Consider the following 27,348-nt stretch of genomic DNA (forward strand, 5'->3'; position numbering starts at 1 on the left):
TACACAGAATCTGTTCTGAATGTTTTTCAAAAAACTAGTCACCCTTTGTCATTAGACAATATTACACGTGTCTGCGTCTCCCAACGAGCAAAAGTTTCGTCGTTTAACCAATTTCACCGAGTCTCTCTCTTTCTCTTCCTCCTGCGATGGTTATTAGTCACCAAGGAAAGACAGTCTCCTCTAGATCAGTCTCGTCATTCAATTCCAAAGATTCAGCCCAGGTAAGCTGTTCTGGAAACGTCTCACAGAGATTGGAGTACGCGACACAAGACTCTTTCTAGGGGCTGTCATCTGTGGGGTACCAGGCAGGTGGACCTGCGACGGAGGGATTAGCCCCCGCCGCGGATGGCATGTACTACCAAGCCCGACCTTGGAATGGTAGGTACGCGCCGCATTGCGGTTGCTGTTGCTGCTGCATGCTTTGCTGGGCACCAGTCCTCGAGTACGAGCAATGCTGATGACCCTGGCTGGACGTTATCACGTGGTTACCGACCACCGAGTGATGAGATACCGAGGAGGCCGCTGGATGGGAGCCGTGAGGGCTCGATGCCGCGGTCATGAGAGGGGCTGGACTCGCCAAGGCCGCGCTTGGTCCGGCACGGTTGCCCTCGTTTCCGCCTCCACCACCGCTTCCGCATGGCTTCCCGTCCTTCACCAGGACTGGTACAGCCACTCGTCGCGGCGAACTGGCACTCTGTAACAGAGAACAGAATGATTCTTTGGATTAAAATTTTCGAATCTCAATAACAGATCTTGGTTCCAGTATCTGAAAATTACATTTATAGGGACTGGAACGCATAGAGTGATTCACGAGGAGATGAAGTAATTGTTATGAATATTTTCGTTTATCTGATAAAAGTGTTAGTTTTACCAAATACCTACTGCTCATGTGACAGAGAACGTGTCAGTTATTAGCATAGATCTTCAGTTATTTTTACAGAATTGATTTCTTATTATTCGCATCAAGATATGGAGAAAGACCCGAACTTCCAATCTCTGACATCATTATTCATCCAAGAGAAACGACAGTCTAGTCTACCCGATCCGCCGATGTGTAAACTCAGTCCACACGTAGGTGCACAGGCTGCGTACGGCGAACTGTGGAGAAGACATGGAACGACGTCGTGGCTCGGCTTCTGTGTTCCAAGTAAACACGTGGGCTCGGTAGGCACAGGTACTTAACCCGCGCGATACCTCGTGATCAGCATTTGAGCGTACTCGTACTCTAGCAGCCGGAGACTCTCTCTCTCATTACGAATAAACAGTACCAGCTACCGTGGACCACAGGGTTCCAGCCGAGGCTCTGTCGAGCCGCGTCAACATCGAGAACTGTTGTCCCACGTCTCCCCGCGTTTCTGTCCGGGGGGATTCAATACGACGAACGGGACCCCACGGCATGCCAAACAGAAGCCGAAGCAAGCCGGCCGAGTACCTGCCGGGACGACCACTCAGCTGTATCAACATTCGGTACACGACATTCCTCTTCGATCTCCACGCCAGCGACGCTTTAATAATATGATCGCGACCGCTCAGAAATAACGCCTATTTCGGCTGATGAACTCAAGCTGGCTGGATCACTTTTCTGAGGATCAGTTGGATAATTGAAGATGCGAATGTCTGTTCTTGGTTAGTGAAATTTTATGCTACCATAGATAGAGCTTGGTCCTCACGATACCCTGTGTTTTGTTTTTTTTCTCTTAAAAGATCACTTAGCACTTAACAAAATAAATTCCTGCACTGCTTTGAACTCGAGTATCACGTCATAGGAGATACAACACTTATTGCTAGATGAACACTTAGATGGGAATTGAGAAATGAGTTGATATTCTGCGAGTAAGGTACTGTAAGATCATTTTCTAGTGGCTTTGTATATCCACTTAATTTTCTATCAACTACAAATTATTCTTTTTTCATTCTAGCATGATTTTTCCCGCGGTACGTCCACCGAAAGCCTAGAAAATAAATTCTTCTGCGACCATACTGATTTGGTAACCGAGTCTACACATGAAAGGAAACAATGGGGGTGGAGTGTGTAACAACGATTCGATTCGAGTGGCCGACACGAACTTACGTGCACGTTGCTGGCCGCGAACATAAGTGTAGGCATGCCGTGCACTTCACGCTGACAAAGTGACGATTACGCTAAACGCATGACGGTCGGCGCGCGCGTCACGCGTCACGCCACTTTAGCCACTTCAACACGCGTTAAGCGATTTCCGGCGAAAATGGCCGTGCTTAGGAACGGAGTAGTACGTGTTTATGAGCGGCGACCACTGCGCCACGCATAATGAGCCTCAATGTTGCCGTGATCGCGCGGCCGCGATTGGATTCTCGGGAAGCATATTACGCGTCGATTTCCCTCTCCCCCTTCGAGGAACATCGTCCCCTTTTAGCTGTATATACATATATTTCTTTCACGGAAGCAATCGTTGTCACCGGTTGCTTTTTAGGTTAAGGACTCGGCCGAGATTCTATTTTTTATTTCTATTTTTAGGCCAATGAGTAGCGTTATAGATTCGCTCCTACACATCCCCGATTTTTCCATTTAAATGTTCTACATAATTTGGAAATTCAATCTACGAGTCGAATAAAGGTAATACTTTTTCGTACATATTAAAGAAGAAATTAATCTGAAGGAGGCGAAAAAGAGAAAGGCGGCCAGCAAAGAATTTCCTCCGCCGACGATCATGTTTTTAAAAGGTACCCTTTACGGAACGTTTAATTCCTTTAATATATCACGAGAACGAGGAACGAGGGCAGGGATATTTGCAAAATAAATTGTACTTGAAACGTCTACGCGGTCGCGGCCGATGTTCATTCCATGTACAGCCGCATCGAATATCTAAATGTGCCGCGCGCGCGCCAGTGACTTCCACGCGAATGCATCTCTCGTGGAAAAACACTCGTCATCGTCGGAACTGATATAATTAACTAAAAGCTGGGCTCTACCAGTGCCACAGCTTTTCCCCTCTTTCGTTCCTTCACCACTCCCACCACCATCAAGCCGTCCAGCCCGGCGGTCGTCTACGTCTCGTTCTTTACAGAAGCCTCGGTCGAACAAAGAACCACGAGAAGAGATATTAAAAGATTTCTGCCGGGACCTCTCGTTTCCGCGACGAATGGAATTCAATGGGTTCCGTAAACGAGGAAGTGGTTTTTAAATCTAATAACCGATGTTTTACCACGAGTGTAATTACATTAGGCGGTCTCTCGATACCCGCCAAACAGCTTTCGCGCCCTCTCCCTCCCAGAAAAGCGTGAAAATCAGGCCACGGATCTTTCCTCGCACGATTCCCGCATTTCTCGAGATGTATAGACAAATTTCTATTTTTTTTTTTTTTGCTCCAAAACTATTACCCAGAATTAATAATTATCAGTTTATCGCTAAATTCGATAGAGCTTTTTAAACCTTTTTATTTCAACTTCATTTCGACTAATACGAATGTGTTATGAATTTGTGTACTGCATTATATCGAGAAAAGAGTAACCGATATAGGGATAATTAATTAAGTACTTCGTTTAATTGTATCTTGAAATTTGTCTTTGATAGTTATTTTAACGGAAATTATTTTAACAGAGCAAAGATCGATCGCAGAGCGACTTCGTTATTTTCGTCCAATTTTGTATTTCCCCGCTCTAGACATAAAGATGTCGCAGACATTCAGCTTAATCTCGATTGCAACTCGAAGTTACAATCCGTGGGTCGAAAGATCGACGACTCGCGTCTCGAGGGGAGGGTTAATCGATATCAATAGTAGTAGTATTGGTAACCCCGATTCGCGTCCAGGTGTTGTGCATGACTGTACTCACGGCAAGATGGCGACCGGTCCTCGAGCACCCGTTTCCGCGCTCCCCTGCAGGATACCACTCCACCCCTCTCCTGTCGTTCTCTCTTTCTCCTTCTCACCCGCTCTCCCTGTCCGTCTTTTTCTTTCTCTTTCCTTTTCTCGTGTTCGCTCGCTCGCGCTGCCACTTGAAATTTTTTTACCGCCGCGAGGGGAGGAAATGGAATAAAACGAAAGAAAGGGAAAAAAAGGGAAAAAAATCGGAGCTCTGCCTGCCAACCCGTCGTCGACGTCGACGACGACGTTGGCGTCGAAGCTGCTACCTCTCCGTCGCATGGTGTTTTAAACCCGGGAAACGATTAATTTTATTAGCTGTTAACGATTTTGCAATATGCTAAAAAGATTTCATACGAAATTCCTAATAACTTGAAAATAATAGATTTTTATATTTTCCGTAAGATTAACTTTCTGTAAATTTGAATAAATTTCAACAGTAGCAGCTGTTAATTTGAAAGAGATACCGTCATTTCGAATGTAACAGCGATAAGAAGATACTGAAAAATAATTTCAGTTATATATTAGGAAGATTCTATTTTATCATTGAGAGACCTATCTACGGAGCGCAACCTCATTGCATAAAATGCTAATAATACTGCATTGCCACGCCCGATGCGTATGTTTCTATTTCGCGTTGCAATATACACGCGATCCCGACCACGGAATTACACGTACCATGGAGCAAATCGTGATGTTAGAACGAAAATGCTGTGTGGAGAATGGGGAGGTACGGTAAACAAGTCAGTGAATTGAAATTGAGACTATGGTAGATAACCGTGGAGAAAGAGAGAAAGAAATAGTAAGTTGGTGCACGATAGAAGGAGAAAAAGAAGTGAAAAGAGAGATAGCGAATAAGAAGAGATGAATGGAAGCAGCATCTACGGGGGCCACGAAAAACTAACGAGTAAATTATGGGGCGGCTGCTCGTCCTGGCGTGGACGAATCGAGGGGAAAGGACGGTTTACAGATCGGGCCACTGGATAACTTTCAGCACCATTAATGTTCTATGGGTGTTTACGAGCCGCCGCTTGGCGGCGACAATGTCGACCCTACTTAGAAAGAAGATTGATCGCGATCTAAATAACTACTTGTTACATGCTTAAAGTTCGATGTTTCGAGATCGATATAGATTTAGTCTCGTGCTAGATGACAGTAAAGGGAATGTGTATCGCAGTTTAAATAAGAATTTGAAAGATGAATCTATCGAGACAAACGGAGGTGTTACGTGAAGATGAGGTTAAACAAAGCACTGGGCTAGGGAATTTGTTTAATCCGACGTAGAACGAGTGTCCGTCGTTTATACTGAATATCGTGCGTGTACAACAATGGATCGAAACACGGAGAATGACTTTGATCCCGTCACCTGCGAAAGTGGTTTTACACGAAAATCGGACGACGTGTGCGCACGTATCCATCGAAATTCGATGAAACGGTGAAGTCGATGCTGGCCGAAAAACACGCTATAAAAATCCGCTTACGTCGAAACGCCATTCCACGTTGAGTGTCGCTCGCATCGGTACGTATCCTTTGCAAAAATATTTTCAGCGCGGGCAAAACATGGCAGTGTAGAGAAAAAGAGAAAAAGTAAGCGATAACGAAGTGGCTGGATAGAAACGATTCGAAAACATTTCCGAGAAGCGTGTTGCGCGTTTCGTAGTCGTGCAAGAAATCCATTTCGAAGCGCAAGAAACTGACGGAGAGCAAATAATCGCCGGCATGTTGACACGAAAATGATTTTCAACGTCGTTGAAAAGACACGACGAAAAGATTCCCGCTAACTCGAATCGAACGATTTGCCACTAATGCATGCCAGGACATCCGTGATCTCGCATACTCGTCCCCGACTGTAATATATTCACCGTGACGGATCTGTGTGTATCGGCACGATCGCCGTCTTCTGACGTCTCTTTTGAATGTTATTCTTGAAAAGAAGAGAGGGCGCTCGGCTGGAGGAGCGATTCGTATTCGTCAGTGCGTGCGACGAGATCGAGACAGGGCACGTTTCGAACTTGCAATTACGATATCTCGGGAATCTGGCGCGTCATTATTAGAGCCGATAAAAAAGGGGGAGAGAGAGAAAGAAAGGGGTATAGGAGAAGAAAAAGGGCTTGTTTGACTGGTTTCTATGGGTGCGAAATAATATCGTGGTATTCGTACGCTTTTGAAATCCTCGACCACGGCGCCATCTTTGCAAATTGTAGGTAAAAATTGACGAATTGGAATTATGTTTTTCATACAATTTATACAAATCACGTTCACGTTATTATTCGTCACATGGTGGATTTTATAACGAATGATCGCAATTTTAAATAACTTTTTTTTTCAAACTAATAATTTTTAAATTATACGTATTCTAGCTGATCTGGAATAATATTTTAATTTGCTTTTTTTTCTATTCTGTCAGCACTACTGGTCAATGAATCGTGAGCTCGGCGAGACTCGAACGAATACTGTCACTCGTTAGAAGATGAAAAAGATTTAAAAATGTAACAAGATGTACAAGGAAAAAAGACGAAGAAAGGAAATAAAAAATGCAGGTAAAAAGAAACGATACGGCAACAGCCAGTCGGGGAAACATCGTGGTAATTACATGTTTAACACAGACGATTTTACGTTCCACGGAGGTCGGTATCCCTGCAAAAATTTCGGCTGGAATAACGAAATGAATGCAGAATCGCTTCGAGCCGGTCGAGTGGGCCACTCGAAACGAAATACGATGTGGATGCGAGGATCCGCGCCGCGTCCGGAATATTTTTCATTTAAAAGCATTTCATTTCGAAACGCTCGATATTTTGTCGTGTGTCTCGCCGTTTCAAAATCCCTCGGGAAATCCGATCTATCGAGGACGCGTATTATCATCACACGAGAGACGGTCGAACGACAGAATTTAATTTAATCCTTGCCTCTTTCTCTCTCTGACTTCCTCTTTTTTTCACTCGATGCTTTTCTATGTTTTTCTTGGACGTTACATTTTTTTCGTGCGGCTTGTTCAATGTATTTATATTAACTTTTTATGTTTCTCTTTTTAACAGGTAGTTACCTGATTTTGTGCATTCTGTTCGGCCATCGCCTTCTCCTTCGCTAGCTTCTTGCGCTTGTATCGGTGATTTTGAAACCATATTTTCACCTGTAATGTGAAAAAGGAATTTTTTCCATTAGTGGAGGACTTTACTGATAGAAACTACAAAAAAAGGAGAGACAGTAAAGTGCCCGTGACAGAATGATTTATCGAAATTGAAAAATAAAGCCTATACTATTGACTACTTTTTACAAATTTTTCACAGTATTAATTTTAGAAAGAATTCGAGAGGAAATAGAGTTCGGAGTAGGTTACCAAATGCTCAACTTTCCTTTTCTCCCTCTCTTGAAAAACCTAGGACACATTTTTGATGTGCGAACTGTCGTCAGGTAGGAACTTAAATATTTTTACAAAGGGGGCGAGTGCAAGCCTTTTGTTGCGTATGTACGTTTTAAGTAACCTGGAACTATTCGTGGCCCCCTTAAATCCATAATCCACAGTTATTATAAGTCTGTTATTCCTTCGAGAGGGATTTAACGCCTCGTTCACTTCGCCGGATATTTATAAAAACGATTTTGCAGCGATTTAGTTACTGATTCCTCTTTAGTAAACTTTTTTCATTTTGTACTCCCCAATTTTCGTTAATAAAAAAAGAACGCTGTACAACTAACACAAATATTTCCATGTACCTATATCGAGAATAAAAAGTAAAAAAAAAATCTTCCCTCTCCTAAAAAAACCCATAAATTTTAATCCCACTTTATCTCACAATTCCAGAACAACCGAGTGGATCCTAGAACTCCAGATTTTTCGCAAGCAGATCGTCAAAAACGGAAGCTCTATCGGTTGATTTCCTTCTTACACGATGTCAAAAGGAAAACGCCGCAGTTTTGTGAAGTTCCTGGCCGAGGAGCAATCGTGCCCCGCTTGAAACCGCTTTTACGGCAATTGAACGCGATTAGGGAAGCCAGCCGTGCGGACGGGATCGAAATCGGCATCTGCTTATGACAGCGGCGCGTTATAATCCGTATTGTGCATTATGCCGCGTTTACAGGGGCGCGTCCCGATCATCGTGGCATTGTCGTCGAGCCGCGAAAACAATGCTCTCCGTTTCTGTCGGCCGATTTAATCCTTAACGCGAGTTTGCTAGGATAACGGCGCCAACGTTAAACTGCGCGCCACGCTTAGGGCGTCATAGAAGTACAGCAACTATATATCTAATAAAAATCTTATGGTGGTCACTTAAGAATTGCATCGACCAATTTAAATTGGTAAAAAGTATACCGATAAATTAATAGAACAGAAAATTTGATGAACAGATTAATTGTGTATAAAGATTTATTAATTGTTATATGTTACGAGAAACAAATAAACTAGGCTAAAAGGTTTAATGGTTAGAATCGTGGTAGGTTGCGCTGGTGGGTCAGTAGCTTAGTAAACCAGGACCACCAAGCTAGCGGATTGCTTCTTGAAATATATTAGAAATTAAACAAACCAAGAGACTAACGAATTAATCCGTCTGTACATTGATAGATTAGCGAGCTATTACACGGACAAGAGCAAGTTACTAGATGAACAAATTACTATATTTGGTAGATTAGTAAATCACCGTACAGGAAGAGCAATCTATTAGTAAGTAGATCGTAGATCACCGCTTTTTCTTAAAAGCAGAATTCTACGACAAAGCGTAAGAATTAGGTTGACTGAATGAAGTTCGATTGAATTGAGGGGGGTAAAGAAGAAGCAGATTGAACGATTTTAAAAAGAGGACAAAGGGGCAAATTAGAGGCATGTGTGAAAGGTACGCCTAAGCTCGATTTTTATCGCAAGAATCAAAGGCGCGTCCGACCTATATGTTGCCTTGCCTGTAACCTCCTACTCGAGTGCCTGTAACCCGCTGCAATCCCCCTGTGTAGCCCCGTGTAACCCCCATTGTCGGAGTTATGCGCGCCGTAGAATGCAACGAAAGCACTTTAAGGGGCCCCGTGCAGTAGACCGTGTCTCGAGAGCCTGCCACCGTCTGTCTAATTCTTTGAATATTAGCGGGATCGGCCACCCTCGAAAATTCTTGCTCCCCCTTCGGGGCAGACCTCATCCGCTGCCTCATGTGTGCGCCACGAATACCGATCGTTTTATGGCGAACACGATTTTGCAATTGCCCTTCTGAGAAGTGATTACCCATTACAATATTTCCAGGAATTTTTAAAATTGGTCTTCGAATTGAGTGCTATGTCGAATGAATAATTCCTGTGAGTATTCAGTACCAATATGCGAATAACTATACATCTTATTACTAATTTCCTCGGTAGTATTCTTGTACGTACTTGTTTTATTATTTACTATGCTCCTTGACTAACATTTTCAATTCTAATCCATCTTCGATAGTCAACATTAATTGAAAGAAAATATTGAAGACCTACACGCTATAGAAGCTAACGATTAAGAACCTTGGACGCCATTTACTCCCCACGGACACATTTGGTTACGCAAGTATTTTATCACACGTTGCAATATCAAAATATTCAACACCACACATCGACTCCGATTAATTCAGCTCATTTTCAAGATCAAGTGTCGCACACATAAATCACTCATAATCGTGGGAGGTGACGACTACTCGAAAACAAGGGAAAGAAAGAGGAGGAGTGAAGGTTGCGAAGAAAAGGGCTTTGAATCCCGCGCTGGTGAGCCCTTCCGCGCGACTTTCGCGTATGTTTTGTGGTGCGACTGATGCGTAGGGCGGAGAGACCTTATCTAAAAGCCACGAAGAGGTACTAGACGGGGGAAGTACTCTCTCGCCGCTCCCGTTCGTTAATTCCTTTTCCACCGATAATCCACTCGTCGAAGCCGGTGGAGTTTCGGGCGTGCGGCGACTTCGAGAGGTCTACAAACAGCCTTGCTTGCCTCAACGCGTTCTTGCATTCTCCACTTTCGCGTGTCACCCGCTCGTTTCGCCGTCCTTTTTGTCCTGAGTCTTCTTGCCCTCGCAAGCTGGACGATGTGGCTAGAGAAGCATGAACACTTGGTTGCTATTTTCGTGTTTCTTGTGAGCTTTCTGCTCCCTCTTTTGACCGAAACTTTTGCGTCTTTAAATTCTATTTGCTTGAAAATTACACAGATTTTCGTACAAATTTAGAATAGTATCCAATAATCAACGTTATACAGAGTAGTAGGAGTCAAAAAGAAAAATATTTGGGTAATTTTTAATTCATAAAGAATACAGTATAATTTTCATTCAGTAAGTAATTTGTAACGAGCACGTATCGATATCGGAATAGTATTCCAGTTGGGAGTGTGCAGACAGCGACGGCAAAAGATTCGACGAGATGAAGACGGGATGAACTGTCGGAGAGAATTGTTATTTCAAGGGAACGGTCTGTCCGTCAGTTCGTTTGTCCGTCGCTCCCGCAGCGACGCGGTGTGTAAACAGAGAAAGTTGAACGAGATAGGGATATAACTGGTGTGTACTTGCGGACCGTAGAGGAAAGAAATTCGTGGCGAAAACCGATTCTCTACAATGAGAACAACTTTCACGTCTATATAGAAACTGAACTTATGAATAACTTGGCTATTCAATATTTATTTCGTCCGTTCATAATTTCTGCCTTTAAGAACGCCACAAAATTTATCATTAACGTAACTATCAATGACACTACAGTTTAAAATTTTGCAATATTTCTTATTTTTTTTTTATATATATATAACCGTTATGTATAAATCGTTTTCTAGATGATCGTCACACATAAAAAGCATATCAAATGGCTGGCCCCACAAAATACTAGAAAGGAGACGAGAAATAGTTTGTTTATCTTCGATGGGTACGCCGAAGCTCGTGCAAAAAGGCAGCAGGGCCCGCAGGGGTCCGTCCGAAGTTTACTCAACACCATGAAAGGGGGAGCTTAGCTTTAACTTCCGATTAACTCGTGGTTAACTCTCGTTCAGCCAGGTAAATGAAACGCCTCCCGTAACCGTTCGAGCGGATCTACGAGCGCCCTGCGCTTTTCTTCTCTTCCGTGTACATCGTAAAAGTCTACCGACAAAGACCTGTCGACACGTTCCTCCGAGCTAATTGACGGAAACGAGTTTTTTCACGGCTGATTTACGACCGGCCTAATATTGACTCTAGAATCAGCATTTTCGGAGCAGCAATTTAAATAAGAAGCTACCTTTTGCATTCGACAGGTCGCATACTAGTTATCTTCTCAAACTTTCGTCTGTCAAGTATGTAATGTCTGTGTAATACCAATAGATTGAGATGGACTGAGATAGACCGAGATAATTGAGATGGACTAAGATGAACTGAGATGGACTGAGGTGGATTGAGTTCGCGTTTTATCATGGACACAGGTATAAAAGCAATATCTATACATATCACAGCTTCGTTTCGTCTCGACAGTATGTTTTACTCATATCTGATCAACGATTATCTACCAGGACACACGACTCCGCCTCTGCACAGGACATTCATCCCTTTGACATTAATTAGTGTATCGAATAGCGATAAATCCAGGGAGTAGTTCATCAAAGCGCGCCAGAGGACACGCGACATTTGGGAGGAACATCGAGTACCTGTTTGGCTTATGCTCGACAGAGGCCAGAGTTCGTACATCCGTTCGAGCAGGGAGTATGTGGTTAAAGTGGACGATTGATCAAGTTAGCGTAACGTCATTACGTCGCGTACATTGAGGGTTCACGCAAAATCACCACCACCATCGTAAGCAACAGAGTATTGGACGTCACCACCCTCCGTTGGCTCGCCAACTGTTTCCTCGGGCAATTTCATCCGACACCAACTTTCGCCGGATTATCCGGTGGAAACCCCATGCAGCCTCGGGATACAGGATAGTTCACAGGGCTCGTTTTGATGTTGCTCGAAAGAAAGACGCGTGTAATTGACGAGAATTGCCACTCGAGGTGTTCCGAACCGTTTCTGAACGCATCCGCCTGCCTCGGGCTGCATGGGTGATTTTCTTGTAATGCATTGTTGTTGGCAGCATACGGAGGATGTTGGTAACCTCTCCTTTCTCGGTATAATTAAGCTGATGCAGCAGTGTCTCTTAATTCTTTGCTTTAGTTTCGTTAAAAGAAAATTTGTATCATAAAGATTAACTAAAAGAAGGAACATTATTTCCTTCTTTGTAAGAAGTGTATAAAATACAAGAAAAGAAATTACATCAGGATCTTGGAGAAACGTCTTACTAATTCAACAATTGCAATTATTTACAGATGGAGCTGACACCAAGGGAAAATCGTAGAAAAAACGGATTACATTTGCGAGGCTTGACTTCAGTCGCAAATGTGTTTCTACGGCAAAGTGCAAGGAACCGCAACGATGAGCTTGCGAATACCAGGATCAAGCAACGTCAAATTATGATTAGGGCTGTTAATTGTCCCGTGTTGACCCTTCTGAGTGGTGGCCCGTGGGCAAACACGATTCCCGCCTCCCTTTTGTTGTTTTAACTCAATACCATCGGCCGGGGATGACTTACCGATTACCAGTCGGGATGTCTGAAAACCTGGGGTCTTCGGCCAAGCAAATAGAAATGACTTTCCAGTTTCTTTCTAACGAGCGACCGAACTAATTCGCATTTAACGTAAAGAGGTAATTATTTGTTTCTAATTTCCAACGATGAAGGATGGACAAAGGTGAAAGTGGCTTACAACTCGCGAATCACTTTATATTAAGAAACGGTAAACTTTCAATTTTACCATACTGTATACAACTCTACAAACCCGAAATCTCTAGGCAATACTGGTTATGACTAGTTAATTCTAGACTTAACTGAATCAGTTTTGTCTAGTTAAAACTAGTACTGACTAATTTCGGGTTTTAACTTTAACGTCCTATATATATAGAAGCAATCATACCGATTAACGTGTAAATAGTTTAAAGCAGAAATTTCGAAGAAGTCACAAGAACCATTTGACCAGCCTTTTTGGCCTTGATCGCACTTTTCCTCTCTCTAATTTTGTCGTCGTTTCATGGCAGGGATGATCCAATAGCTGAGGACGCGGTTGTTTGCGGTTCAAAATGTATGCACCCTCGCGCACCATGCTGAAAGTGCAGCGAGATTACAAAAGAACGGGTCCGCGTGTTCTACAGGGCGTAGCATAAAAAGAAATTGGTGGCGTATTACGCGACCGGCACGTTCGAGTATATTTACAATACACTCGTAAAGCTGTCTCTTCGTCGCGATAATTGACGCAAACACACTGAAAAACTCATGAGACGACGGCTGTATCGCGTAGGTCTGCGCGTGTTGGGAGAGCAATTGTTGCCGATTATTTTCAAACAGCCGGAGAGGCTGCTTAGAAACGTTCACGGAATCGTTTCTGTTGCAATCAATGCACCATTTATGCGAAGTTTCATTGTACGCAGCATAAAAGTACGTAGCAAGTGTAAGTAGAAAGAGCCATATAATCTCTAGTTACTCCATTAATGTCTACATTACAATGTAATCGCTTCAAACTGTAATCTCTTTCAGAAATTCGAAGAGCTCGAAGAATTTATGAATCCACCATCGTTTCAAATCCCACTGCACCCAATTTCTATGCGAGCAAAACGACAGGACAAGCCTTAAATTCACAGTTTCCAAGCAATTTTCATTTGCTTACTCGAGTATTTCTTGTTCGAAATCAATTAGCCATTTGGCATCGCTTGTCTTGCTTCACAGAATGGTACGTATTAGGGCGACACGTTCTTCATCATCTTTCTGTACGCGTTGACTCATTAAAACTCCTTTTTTCAGATCGTCGTTGCTACTTCAAACATCTGTAATCGATCAACGACTTTTGCAGTGACCTGTAGGTTTCATAGGAAGACGAGGAAAAAGAGAGGAATGCAATTACGCCGGCCACATACTGCCGGTGTGCGTGGTGGTGGCGCGGTATGACGCGGGGGCGGCCGCAAAAGCCGACGACATATTCATGCGTGCGTTATTATGCGAGGGAGCCGTGAGTGCACTCGAGAGATACGCGCACGCGTTCCACGACGTCCAATTAACCGCATGCATTTCGACACCAAAGGAATTTTACGCGCGGAACGCGCGCGTGCCCGCGTGAATCTTCCAAGATCACTTCAGATGTGCTCCGATATAAAGAAAATACTACGGGAGAGTATATCTTTGTATCGTCGCGGCTACGACATAGCGAGGTCATGAATTGAATTGTTAAGACATCGCGCGATTGTAGATAAAATCCTTAAGGATCAGCACTGATTGATGTTGAACCATTCAGAAGTGTAACTTTGAATTCGACGCCTGAAGATTGGTTGAGCATGTAATCATACTACCGTTTTACTGTGTAACAGCTTGTTCCGGCAACTCAATATCTTTTCTTCGATGCCTGACCGATTTTATGATCTCTCTGTATCGTGCTCTCTACTCTACTTATATATCAAATGAAAGATTTCCGCGTTTAAATGGCTATCTCGATCACAGGTACATGGTGGATCAATTAGATCAGCTATTTTATAGGTTTTCTTGTAGAAGAATATTGGCAAAGTCAATGTAGCGACCTCAGTCTGTACTTATGGTTGTCGAAAGCGTTCGTGGCGGGAAAACTTCACGGGTGACACTTTTTCACGGACGTTTCGTCGCGTCGACGATCCGTTTTCCGTCTTTGGGACGCGGCTACCTCTCTCTCTTTCCCCCATGTCGCATCATCCCCTACCTCCCGTGTCTCTTTGGCACGGGACACACAGATGCGTCCCTCCATTTTGCGCTCGCATTGTTACTCCAAGTGCAGTCTCCCCATTGTTACAATGGCTGGCCACTCCTGGCATTGTTGCCGGTATTGTTATTATTATCGCTACTGTTACCGGTTGCGGCCGACCGGCGAATGGAGAAGAGGAGAGCCAGCTGCTTCGTCGAGTGCCGCATTAGAGGCAAATTACACTCCCTCTGGCCCGCCTCCTCTCTCTATCTTTCTCTTTCTCTTTTTCACTGTCTCTGCAGGCTGGTTATCTCGCTTTTTCCCAGTTACATTCTGGATTTCACCCCTTTTTTAAACTCGAAATTTCGAATAGTTGATCGGTATCGAGTTCGGGCGAAACGTGTCCACCGAACGATGCCAACATCTATGGAAGACAGTCCAAATAACACTCTTTTCCGTTTCTTTCTAAATTTTCCAATCTTTTTCAGCACCATTTTAACTTCTCTCGTCTACTTTTAAATCCTTCAAATTTTGTTGATATTTTAAAAATTCTTTTTCGAATTATTTTATCAAAAGAAATGAACGTTATTTTGAAACATGTTTCAGGACGACACAATACCAAGGATAATAATACCAAGCACATGTAGTTCATGATGCGACGTGTCGCGGTTAGACGCTGTTTCTGGTCCTGATGTAACTCGTATACATTAAGCTGTTCACAACGTGCCATTCAATAATCACGGAGGATGAAGACAGAGAGCGAAACGACGACCAAGAAATGGTACGAGAAACCAACGTCAACCGGGATGCATAATTAATCGGTCGCTACGTGGACGAATTAAACGAGCAATTCGGAGCACGAAATTGATCGCAACAATTTAATCGCGAGAGGCCGCGCAACGGGTCTCCGTAAATTATGCTCGGTGAGTTACAACGAGTTTAAAGCTCGTTAAAACGCGAAAGACCGACCGGTGCAAGAGAGAGAAGTTAATTAGAAGGAAGTAAAAAAAGGAGAGAGAAAGAAAAAGGAAAAAAAAACGTGACGGAGAAGGAAAGAGGGAGAGAGAAAGAGAGAGAGAAAGGGAAAGAAAGAAAGAGAAAAAATATATCAAGGGGAATTTAGACGGCCTGCCGCGCGGCTGGCGAGCATGGCGGAAAAGGGAGACATTAATTAAAGTGCAAAAAACGCGCGGCGAGGCTGATCAAAAGTTAAATAATTAATAGAAACCCTGAAGTTCAGGCGAGATCGCGGATTAATGAAAAATCACCGAAGTGCGGAATTCGCGAGTCTCGAAACCGGTAGACGAAACAACCGCCGCTTGCACCCCATTGTTTCCTGTCGAACAATGACGATTGACGTTATTGTTAGCGCCAGCCAGATCGGCCACTGGCTCCTTCTGCTTCGACTTCCGGCCACCGAATGAAACGTTTCAAACGTCGCATCGAATATATATAGAGAAGATCGAGGTATAAGTTTACTCCGAAATTTTGTCCAATCTTCGCTCCAATCTCGATAATCTTATGGCAATCGATTGTAGCAAAACATCGATACATTAATGAAACGCTTTGCCAAATGAATTGATAGAATAAGCAGACTCCTGAAGGATCTTACTTAATACAGGACCTAAATAAGGGTAAGTAAAACAAAGCAGTTTCCTCAGAAATAAATGTGGAAAACTCGCTTAACTAGATTTAACAACAAAATTTCAAAAGGAAGAGTATCTTCGTTGTCTAAGATTTCGAATTTTTTTAGGAGAAAAGATGCGCTTATATTTTAATCGCGAAGAAAAGGAAATCGAGAGGGAAGTCTGTTTCGCAAATATTGTTCCACCTCCAAGCAACCATGCATAAACGTTCCGCTTGCTGTATATGGACCAGCAAGGAATATTAGATGGTTCTATATGCACATCGAAAGGGTGGACCCAGGCATCGAGTAAAGCTCGCTATAAATTTGCTCGTCCATTGAAGAAGCCTTTAATACTGTTTACGGATCGCTCACGCGTTTAAGGTATTTTATCCTATCCTTGTGCAAATTGTGTGTTGCGACGTAAAAGTCGACTGACACGGTGAATTTACAGCTACCTACGTCAAACGTCTTTATATTAAATATTATGGAGTTGCGCTGTGAAAAGACAATCGACGGTTTAGCATCTATGTTCCAGGGAAAGTTCCATGGTCGAAAAATGAATATAATCGAAATAAAAATAATGTTATTTAAATATTAACTCTTTGCACTCGACGATTTTTTGACTAAAAAAGAGTAGGGGTTTAAAACTTTTCTGCCATAAAGCTGACGATATTTTGCTCAGCAGTAAATAAGAAATCGAGTAATGATTAAAACGTAGAATTATTTGCTTAGCGTTACATTATCTTAAATTTGGTACATTAATTAATATCGATCTTCGAAATTTTATCTAATGGTGACTGAGGGTCACCTCTCGAGTGCAAAGGGTTAACAATTACATCCCTGAAATTGGAAACACTGCGGAATTCATATGATCGAAGACAGTAAATCAGTTCATTCGCCAGATTGAGAACCATTTGAAAATAAATGGAAGAACAACGCGAGTCGAGATTTTTAATAAAAGAGTTCATCCTCGGAAAAATGTGTTGTCAGAAAAATACGAGGCTAGGGGTGGAAAAGAGAAGGGTAAGTTTGAACGAACCGCGACAACGTAGAACGTGAACCTCGCAATTCAGCTACGGAGATAATCGTAATAATGGGTTTGCCTACCACCGAATCTACCCTCTTCGATTTTATACAGCAACCCCGGCAGGAGGAGCTTTGAAGAGGACTATGCGAGTTCAATGTCGTGCAAACACGCGAGACGGTTCAATGGTTCCTCGACGAAATGATCGACAGGATTGTAGATCTGCTGATCCCTTGACACATAACGCAACCTCGTTACTTCCTCACGCACCTTTTATTGGGTTTTATGGATAGTATTTAGCATTTTTGGAGTTGATTACACTTGAAAGTAAGTACGAAGAAACTATAATACATATATATATTATAAATTTATACATAAAACTGCTTATAACATGTAAATTCATGTCAGACTGATTGGCTTAATATTCCTAGAGTATCCATGAAGAAAGAAGAAGTATATTGGCATTTCTGCTGGAAAAATCGAAAGAAACCAACATCGTTTCTCTTGATAGAGATTTACCGAGGAAACCATAAGACTGGCGTCGAAAACAACACATGCAGCAACAAGAAAGTGATCGAGACTTTCTGTCGCTATATTCCCATCGGGATCCATCATCGAGCTGAACGAGCAGAAAGGAATCGGTGCTCCTCGTCGTCGGTCGAGTGCTCGTCTCGTTACTCGAAACGGGGTCGATTTTGCGTGACGTTCTCCCGGAAACGGTCGATGCGGCACTTTGGCCCGTCGATCGGGCAAACGACAGGCGGAAAATTCTTTTTTTTCCCCCTTTTCCCTTCTTCTTCTTCCTCCTTTTTTTCGGCATCTCTCGATCCTTTGCAAGCCCTCGAAAGTGTGCTCGCGTCGAACTCGACGCTCGAGTGTCTTGAAGAGCGCGGATCGGTATATCTTCTTTTCGTTCGTTACGTCGTTCGACTCGTTAATTCAGTATCGATTCTCGATCGCGTCCCAAAGAATCTTCCTTGAGGACTGTCGAATCCGCAATAGCCTTTTCTCACGATGAAAAATCCCGTCTATCTTCTCATTTAGCTCGGCTATCTCGATCGTAACCCCGATGCTCGCATGGATCTTCCTTGCTTTTAAAGATTGCGGTTTCGCTGCAATGTTATCTTGATCCTCCCAAGCGACAGATTTATTCATAGGTTAATCGAGCATTGAGCTTTTAAACGTTTCTATTCTGAACACTCTGTTGCGAATTTCTGTTCGAGATTTTTGCAAGAGAATGATTCTCCAAATGGAAGAAAATAAACAGGGAATACCGCGATTTTCATTGCACTCTAAAAGAATTTCACGAGTGAAACTTGCGTTATTAAACTTTCTTCGATCGTTTGATAAGAACTATTTTCCTGTAATATGTTTCCAAAACGAACAGACAACTGAAAGTTGCTAATTCTGTTTCAGCGAAGTATGACGCAATCTCGAGTTTGGATAGCTGTTCGAGCAGACATCGTACATCGTTCTGCGGCAAACTTATTTCAAAAATTCCTCATCGAATCCCTCGAATCTCTCGAAGAAAAGGGAGAAGGAGAAAAGGACTCAAACAACCGGAACAATAATTACCAATAATATTCAAGCACCACACAAGTCTTCGCTCAGCAAAAACGCTTCTACCACTCCTGCAACGCGACCATGCTCCACTTCCTCCGACCTTTCCTCGCGTAATATCGCTTTCGAGGCGGCGCGAGGGCACGTAAGATTCACAGAGCTCTCACATAATGATTCGTTAGTCTCCCCGTGCAGCCATCGTGGGCTACCTACAGAGCACGACTTCGTACGTAGACTTCGAGTGGCCGTAAGTGGATGGTACCGCAGGGTGGCGGTGTACTCATACACACATAATACATCTACACGCATATACGACATACCGGGAGCTCGTTTGGTCTCTATTTGTCCCCAGAAGTTCAAGAGTCCGCTATATACATATACGTTCGCATACATATGCAAATATATACGTATATACATACGAATATACGTACGAATATGCATATAGAGTTATATAGATATATATGTATGTAAAACGATCAACTCCCGGTCGCGTTTCGTGTCTCTCCCTCCCTCTCCTTCTCTCTTTCTCTGTCTTTCACTGTCTCTCCTTCGAATCTCTCTTTCCGCGTCCCGTTTCCGAGGCTGGCCTTCATGGCCAGCATTCACGGCTCGGGCGAGATCCGAGTACCATCGAGCCTGAAACTCGTTATCGAAACTTATGCGCGCGCGAGCGCACAACAGCAAGCTCGCCCCTGGCGAAACCACGCGAAAATCCGCGGTTGATTGCAATCAGCCCTCTTTGCGGACTTCCGCGCTCGATTCCGCATAGACTTCGCCGAGTCACGGACTCGGGGGAGTCCCCGACGACTTCCGGTTTAGGGAGCAACGCGCGAGCGCACGCCTTCCGCTTGATATAGGTTGCGCTTAAGGTCTCGTTTCACTCTTGTCGGTTCGAAAGACTCATTTTATGAATCTTTCACTTTGTATCTGTGTGATTGAGGACTATGAATATGTCGAAGAGGAAATTGTTAAAAAGAAATGGTTGCGGTCTTGGAGTGGATAAAGGGAGTGACTGAAACTTGACGAGAATGATGATAAGATCTCCAGGAAAAAGGAGAAAGTGGGAGAATGAAGAGATGAAGTAACTTTTTCTTGAATAGTGCGGGTATGTAGGAAATTTTAGGGAGAACCTAGTGTTGCGTTAATACGATAGTGGGAAATATACTCGGATAATATTCGTTAATATAGGACTTGACAAAGTGATGTTATTACATTCACTATGAAAATGGTAAGTTGCACGGTTTTGCTATTTTTTTACCGTCGATGATCACCGATGGAAGGTTCATTTAAACATGATCTTTATGAATGATCGTAGGTCGAACCGTGTATGTACTAGATGAACAACAAGCGGATTGAACGGTGAGACGCACGGTAGACGAAACAGCAGACTGAACGAGGGGACGAGCGACCAGGATGCAACCAATGAGCTGCGCAACAATTATTTATTGTTGCCAGACTGCCGCATCGTGCCGGGCAGACCTGTCTGCCCAATGAAGATTGCTCGTTAAAATCTGATTCTGGCCGGACCGCTTTAAATGGTCATCGCCAAAACGATTCTCTCAAACTGACTAAATCAGCTCGTGTACGAACGAAATGAATGCAACATTAGTGCGATTAAATACATTAAAATTCACCGTAACATTCACAAGCATCGATAAGGGAAGGATCGAGAGAAGTAATTAAAATTGACAAAGAAGAATAAAATCCGACAAAGATGATGGATTGAAAAGATATGATAGAAGAGATAAAATCATAATTATAATTGTCATGAATAATTAATGTCTAAACAGAGGCTGGTTTCAACTGCTTTAATGTAATTAAAGGAACTCGTGTCATACTCCTTGGAGACAATTTGCTTTCACGAGACATGGCTACGTCTGCAGTCATTAATCGTTGCCGATCGTAGACTGGCAATAGAGAAAAATTTCGGGTTCCTAAAGCAATATTTACATGTCGTTCAGTCGGAACGACTCTCAGGCTGACGATTCTACCTGGTCGAATTCCATCTCTCATGCTTCGAACAAACACACCTTTTCGAGGACTATTTTCGACGCATTGGCATCGTCCTATACGATTTGCTTAACACTCTCACTGTTAAAGTAGCGAACGTGTCAAGTCATATGATTTTAACACGCCGAGTATGGCTGAAAAATGGCCGACATTGACATCGATTAAAATTATCATCAAAAAATAGCTATTTAAAGATCTACCTGTAAGCTGGCAAACATTACTGACAACTGTAAGTAATTTTTCAATTTTAATATGTCGAAATTCTTTTCTAATCCTTAATCTCCTTTGATTAGATGGAAAAAATTATGATGGCAACAACGGAAGTGCTCAAGATATCGGAAATGCCTGACATTCATTCCATATTTCAGCAACTAGTAATTCAAGCGCTTAACGACTGGTTCAAAAATATCTCCTAATTTCAGGGATTTTTGGGCATTCAGAAATCCATCTATAGGGGTAATCGAATGTCTATTCGACGGCAGTCGCCTCGACATTTCCGGCTAACAACTCCGACGCAACCAACGCCCCTGAGGTCGATCGATCCGATTGGCCAAGAGACGTAGATACACCCACGCGTACACCCACCACCTGCTCCCTGCAATTAATCTCCTCTCAGCAATTAATCCTCATCGCGTACGTGTGTGCAGGCGTGTAAGCGTGTGTGCACAATTTCAAGCATCGTGTTCTGTAGCAAAAGCAGCTGGACCGATACGGCTGATCGAGATCGAGATGAATCACATTGTTGCTACATTGTTATTAGCCGTGTTAAGGTCGCAGGAAACACAAACGGTGATTTGTAACAGCAAGTGAAATTTAAATGCAACCAGTGAGAGGAAACGTAAATTATTTAAATGATTTCATTATAAACGTGCCTATAGCACATAGAAAACAGTCTCAGGTCGGAAAACCGTGAAATATTGCAATTCGGTAGATAACTACAGTATATAATGCATGACTTATGGTAGTGAGATCATAAAAAATACTTGTAATGTCTACTCGCAAAAGGAGAGAAAGTGGCCTTGTATGGTCAGTTCATTTGATATGGGCTTATATTCTGTGCTTTTCAACTTGATAGTTAGTAAGTATCAGTAATTACTATCAGTAAGTGCTACCGACTAACGAAAGAATCATTGCAAAGATACGGACAAGCTCCGGAACGGATCTCTTGAAGATCTATTTTTACTATAGTTAGAAACTTATTTATAAGATTCGAAGCAGATATATTGATAGACTAAAATGTACTTCGATTACCTTTCAGTGGTTCCATATTAACCTTCGATCGCGAATCGATCGTTTGATCGACGAATTGCGGCGCTCTATCGCCAGGCAGCTAACAATAAACCAAGAAGGAAAACATTTGACACGTACCTGAGTGGGCGTAAGGTGAATTATGGCGGCTAGGTGTTCCCGTTCAGGTGCGCTCAGGTATTTCTGCTGCTTGAACCGCCTCTCAAGCTCGTGAACCTGGTGCTGAGAGAACAGAACGCGACGCTTTCGTTTCTGTTGAAGGTGGGGGGCGAATGGCATCGCGCCGACGCTCATGCCGACGCCCATGCCGACAGTGACTCCCATGCCCGACGACTTAGTCACATCGCTCATTGACTGGCCCACCGAGCAAGCTGCCATGTTGGTCCCGGCGCCCGTCGCCGCGGCGCCCATCAGCCGGGAGACTGTAATAGAACATCGAAAATATCGATGATGATATCCTGTCTTACTTTCCAATATGTAACGTCGAACAGCAACACGAAGATATGTAATTATCTTAAGCGCAATTTCTATCATCGTTTGTTTTTTGGGCCTGATCATTCATGGTTTGATTTATAGTATACTTCATATTCTTCCTGTTTGGTATTTATTAATGAAAAAACCTAGCTTGATACTGTCGACTAATGTTTAATACCAATTATTATATTTATCAAACAGTCTAAATAAGAATAGGTATACTATATTATAGGAATAATATTCCTATCTATATAATGGAGAGCTTCTGTTTGAAACCACTTCTAATTTATGATAAATGTGAAGAACCATCTGTAACACTTCTGCTAGCAATACAAATCCCTTAACTATTGTTTAAGAAGAGGGAAGCACATTTCACAAGGATCGCCCATGAAACGCACCAAAGCAACGTTCTTTTCGCCAAGACGATGACAGCTTATCGTTCCATTACGTCTTTTACTTTCCTGTTATAAAAACTTCGTATCGCAAAACAGTTCTTCATTGTTTCTTCGCATACTTCCGTCGTATTTTTTATCATTCAACCTATATCACCGTCGCCCACAGGAACATCGGTGCGCATTCTTACGTGCTCAGTCGCTAAAGAACATTCAACTTCCCACCAACGGCCATACTAATGGTTGTTCCCATTGAACAGCTCGAGATAATTTATCCCGTTGGAATCCGTAGAGGATCGCGGAGAAGAGAGGCACGCGAGACATCCCGCGAGAGAAGAAGCAGCCACAGGGAGAGCGGAGGTCGAGCCTCTGAATTCGAGCTACTGAAACCCAACGAGCAGTCCATCCCTTGTCAGTTAGCGAAGGGCTGTCAAGAACGGACACGTCCGACCAGGACAAAAGGAGCGATTTAGCCGCGCAAAGTGCTACGTCATCGAGCACGGGAGGTCCGACGATGAAGTCCCGAATTATTATGTCTGTGAGAACGTATTCTCGCCCTGTCAGCTTGTGTCCGCCTCGGGAAAGAAATACCACTCGAGACACCAAACACCCACGAATTTGTTTACGCGCACTATGCTTCATTTCGGGTTTCCTTCGAAATTCGATCAAAATCCGTGAACCCTGAAAAGGTAGCTTGCATTTTTGTTACATATCGAGAAACAACCAGATGTCATTAAGACTTTGAATTATAAATCGTTGATCGAATTTTATTTTGCTTAAAAATGTGTCTCAAATGTTCGACAACATTTCAGTTTCGTTGGGAGTATTCAAAATGGCCGAGCAAAGATGCAACGCTGGATCGAAGTAAAATATGAATAAAGTTTCTATCGAAGAGAACTTTGCAATTTTGAGATTTCGCTGCAAGTATTACGGTAAATATTTTATATACCTGCCTATACTTTTATATTATTAAAATAAGAAAGTACGACGATAGGCAGAAGCATTCGTATAAATAGCATTAACTGGATAAGATTTTCCAAACGAGAAGAAAGGATATGAAGCTATATATCAATGTCACAATGGAAACGATCACTGTTAACTTCTTAGTCATCCACGAAACATATGTATCTTTCGATAAAGTTTCAAAACTACCATCGGCGAAGTGTCGATGCTGGATCAGGACAATGGGTGTCCCGTAAAGGAATGACGGGTTCAACGTTTCAATGAAACTTCTGCGAACGGGGTGGGCCACGCTCGCTACAGCATATAGGAATATCATTAAGCAAATTGACGTTTTCAATCTGACCACCGAAATCGAATCTCCCGTTAGGAAGAGTCAAGAATAGCCGGTCAAACGCGTCAATCGACTAAATAATTATATGGTATCAGGAGTATGATAGACAAACAACAATCCCGTTCCTCATCGTTAAAGAGTTCAAATGTAAGTTGACCGCAGATAAGCTTTCTAACAAAGATAATGAAGCAATACCTTATCTTCAGAGATCAAGCCAAGTTTGGTTATAGTTTTACATTTTATTCCAGGTTGTCATGAATGGTTTAGCTCATAGGTAAAGCTATGTAAAGTAGCACCTATAGCCTCTATCTTATATTTCATCAGCTCTCTGTCGAAGAAGGTAAGGAGACTTTTATTTTGTGAATAAACGATTGATATTTTCGAGTAAACAGTAAAGCAAATCTTTCCTATTCTATTTAGGTACTCACAAAGGCGGTACCTTTAAATTTTGCCAAGAATTTATCCTGATACTAACTCATAAACAAACTCTATTATACTAACGCACATCGTGCGTTCGATTCCAGTATCCTTGCTTATTTCTCATTTTCTTTATAGATCCGGTGGATGAAAACTGGGTGGAATTGAATTTGGAAACGCTCCGTACGTTAAGTTAAGGTAGCCTCGTGCGACGAGGGTCGTTCAAGCTTATTTGTTTAACTAAAATCTCCGGTAGTGTCCGGTAGCCACGCATTTCGGGGGCCAGGGATCGATACGTTCTCTAGCGGCTAGCAGAGTGGCGCGTGCGGCCGACAGAAATCCAAGGAGACGAGCGTCTGTTGACACAAGTCCGAAGGACGCGAGCTTTGTTGGCCGACAATCATCTTCAGCGGCCTCTGAAACGCGAGAAGCCTCGACGACCACGCTATCTATGAGTATGGCTATCTATATAGACGAATAGTCAATGTAGATTCGATTTGTCCTATGAATGCACGTTTGGGACAGTGAATAGATGAAGCATTTAAGCAAAATGATCTGTCTTCGATATTTCCAGAGTTTCAGCCGTGACTGGAGGTAAAGTTTAGAAGATAAAATTTTAGGAACAGTGAGCTTACTATCAACCATTATTAACTAGTACTGTCATCAAACTTTTCGAAATCTCGACAAATTCTAGCGGAATACGAATGCATGGCAACGTTTAGGGTAGCGACCGAAGAAGAAATTCATAAGTCTGTATCACGAGGCGACGTGACGGAAGGACAGGCTGCTGTGGACTTTGAAATACGAGACTGATACTTCATCGATGGCTAAATGGAAGTAAGTGCGAGCTAGTAATAACAAAGCTAGACACGAGGCCAATAAAAGCGGGACAGACGTGCTTCGTCGATGGCAAAAGGGATGATCGCGTGCAACCCGCACCGAACGGCATTTCCTTTCTTCGGGAACGAAGTGTGTTTGCTCTTTCCACTGCTTTGCATTTCGAGTCACACTTTTCACATTTTCACGCGAAAACTTGAAATATATTAGAAACAATTCGATACTGTTTGAAGACCACAGTTTCTAGTTTCAATCACAAGGATACAATGGAAAGGAAAGAAAGCACAAGAAGAACTAATTTTACGATTGCTCTAATCTATTCTTCACTTAGATAACATGTTCACAAATGTCACTCTCGATTAACGATTCTATCCTACAAGTTTCCCAACATAGTCGTATGTCAATCACGTCTATTACGATTACAAGTTTCACTGTGCCGTTAAAATAGCTAGGACCAAAACTCGTTCGTATCATCCAGCATGAAACTGATATCATGACACGTTTTCCACAGGAGAACCAAACGAACCAAAGGAATCTTCAAACACAAAGAAGCACTCCGCAGGTGCGCAAAGAATTAGCAGATGAAAGGAAAATACTCACGGGCAAACCGGGGATCGTTGGTGGCCGGCGCAGTGGGCGCGTACCACGCATGATGGGTCCTCATGGGGTCGGTAGCGGTCGCACCTCCAGCGACCGCTGGACCCGCATGATGATATGACAATTCCGCGGCGCAGTACTGATACTGCGAGGTAAGCTGCATGGTAGCGTAAGGATTGCCCATGGCGGTCATGCCTGACCCGGTACTGGCAACGCTGTTGCCTCCTCCGGCGGCGTCGTTCGAACCGGAAACCGGTCCGGGTGTGCCGCCCCCGGGCGTCGAGGCTCCGTGAAGCGGTGGACTGCCGCTGCTCACGCTCGAGCCGGTATTGCCACCGATACAAGAGCCACAGTTTCCGTAAGTCGAGACCTGAGAATGCGTAACGCCAATCACTTGCTCCAGCTTCCTGAACGACTCGTTATCGATGGGTGAGAGGATGTCACTGACGCTAAACGGAGTGGTATGAGCGCCACCAGCGGCTTGTACATGAGACGAGTGCTGTTTGGGCGATAGGCTCATCGCCAGGTCGATACCGTTCAGATCTGTCAGCAAGCTAGCTTGCTCCAGCTGTGTTTGTTGCTGTTGCTGCTGTTGCTGTTGTTGCTGTTGTTGCTGATGTTGGTGATAGCTGGTGGCATTGTTGTTCCCCTGGTTGCCGGAGCTGTTCCCGCCGCTGCCACCGCTCATCTCGACGAGGCCCGCGCCCTCGAGATACTTGAAGCTCGCGCTTCGCGGAATCCTGAGGCCGGCGCTAGCCTTGGAATACCGACATGACTGGATCCGCCGAACGCGCCAAGCCTGGACTTAACTTAAGATAATTTCCTCGCGAATTACCCGTCGCTGCGGGTTTTTCTCCACGTTACTATCTATAATTCTTTCTGATTCTTTTCTTTGTCCTTCAGTGACCGTCCAAAATGTATATTTGATTTCCTTTCCTTTAATGGATTTTTAATCGTAGGTCGAGGATGTAGAAGATCCGACGATTTACGGACAATTATTACAAATATCGTCCGTTCATCGAAGAAGCAAGAAACGCATCACTTGGCACAGTTTGAATAATTCACGGCCCCACTTTGTTGAATTCATCGACAACACATCGATAAATAATCCTACCGAACGCCCGACCACTGCACGATGTTAGATCAGTTTTGTTAAGGTAACTGACTACAGGCATTTCATGGGCGGGTTCACTGACGCATCAATCGAATTGATGCAGTTCGCGAAACGCATCCATCGCACCGGTGCACGCAAACTTGACTGCTGCTGGACGCGTCCAGCGACGACACCGCGTCATCCACCGCATTCCTCTATCCGAGCGGCATTCATCGGGTCAGCCGGTGACCGGTCGTCAAT

General features: G+C 43.4%; 1 protein-coding gene across 1 annotated transcript; it reads right to left on the reverse strand.

The window, feature by feature from the left end:
* Positions 1 to 26,859, reverse strand: LOC108548852 (homeobox protein Nkx-2.4). The gene is made up of 4 exons (XM_017901977.1): positions 25,998 to 26,859; positions 22,104 to 22,405; positions 6,883 to 6,969; positions 1 to 694 (listed from the first exon to the last, which is right to left on the reverse strand). The coding sequence occupies exons 1-4, from the start codon at positions 26,680 to 26,682 to the stop codon at positions 356 to 358; spliced, it is 1,413 nt and encodes a 470-aa protein (XP_017757466.1). The 5' UTR covers positions 26,683 to 26,859; the 3' UTR covers positions 1 to 355.
* Positions 26,860 to 27,348: the final 489 nt, after the last annotated feature.

The sequence above is a fragment of the Eufriesea mexicana genome, unplaced genomic scaffold (assembly GCF_001483705.2).
Source record: "Eufriesea mexicana isolate 0111107269 unplaced genomic scaffold, ASM148370v2 scaffold1653, whole genome shotgun sequence".
Taxonomy (NCBI): domain Eukaryota; kingdom Metazoa; phylum Arthropoda; class Insecta; order Hymenoptera; family Apidae; genus Eufriesea; species Eufriesea mexicana.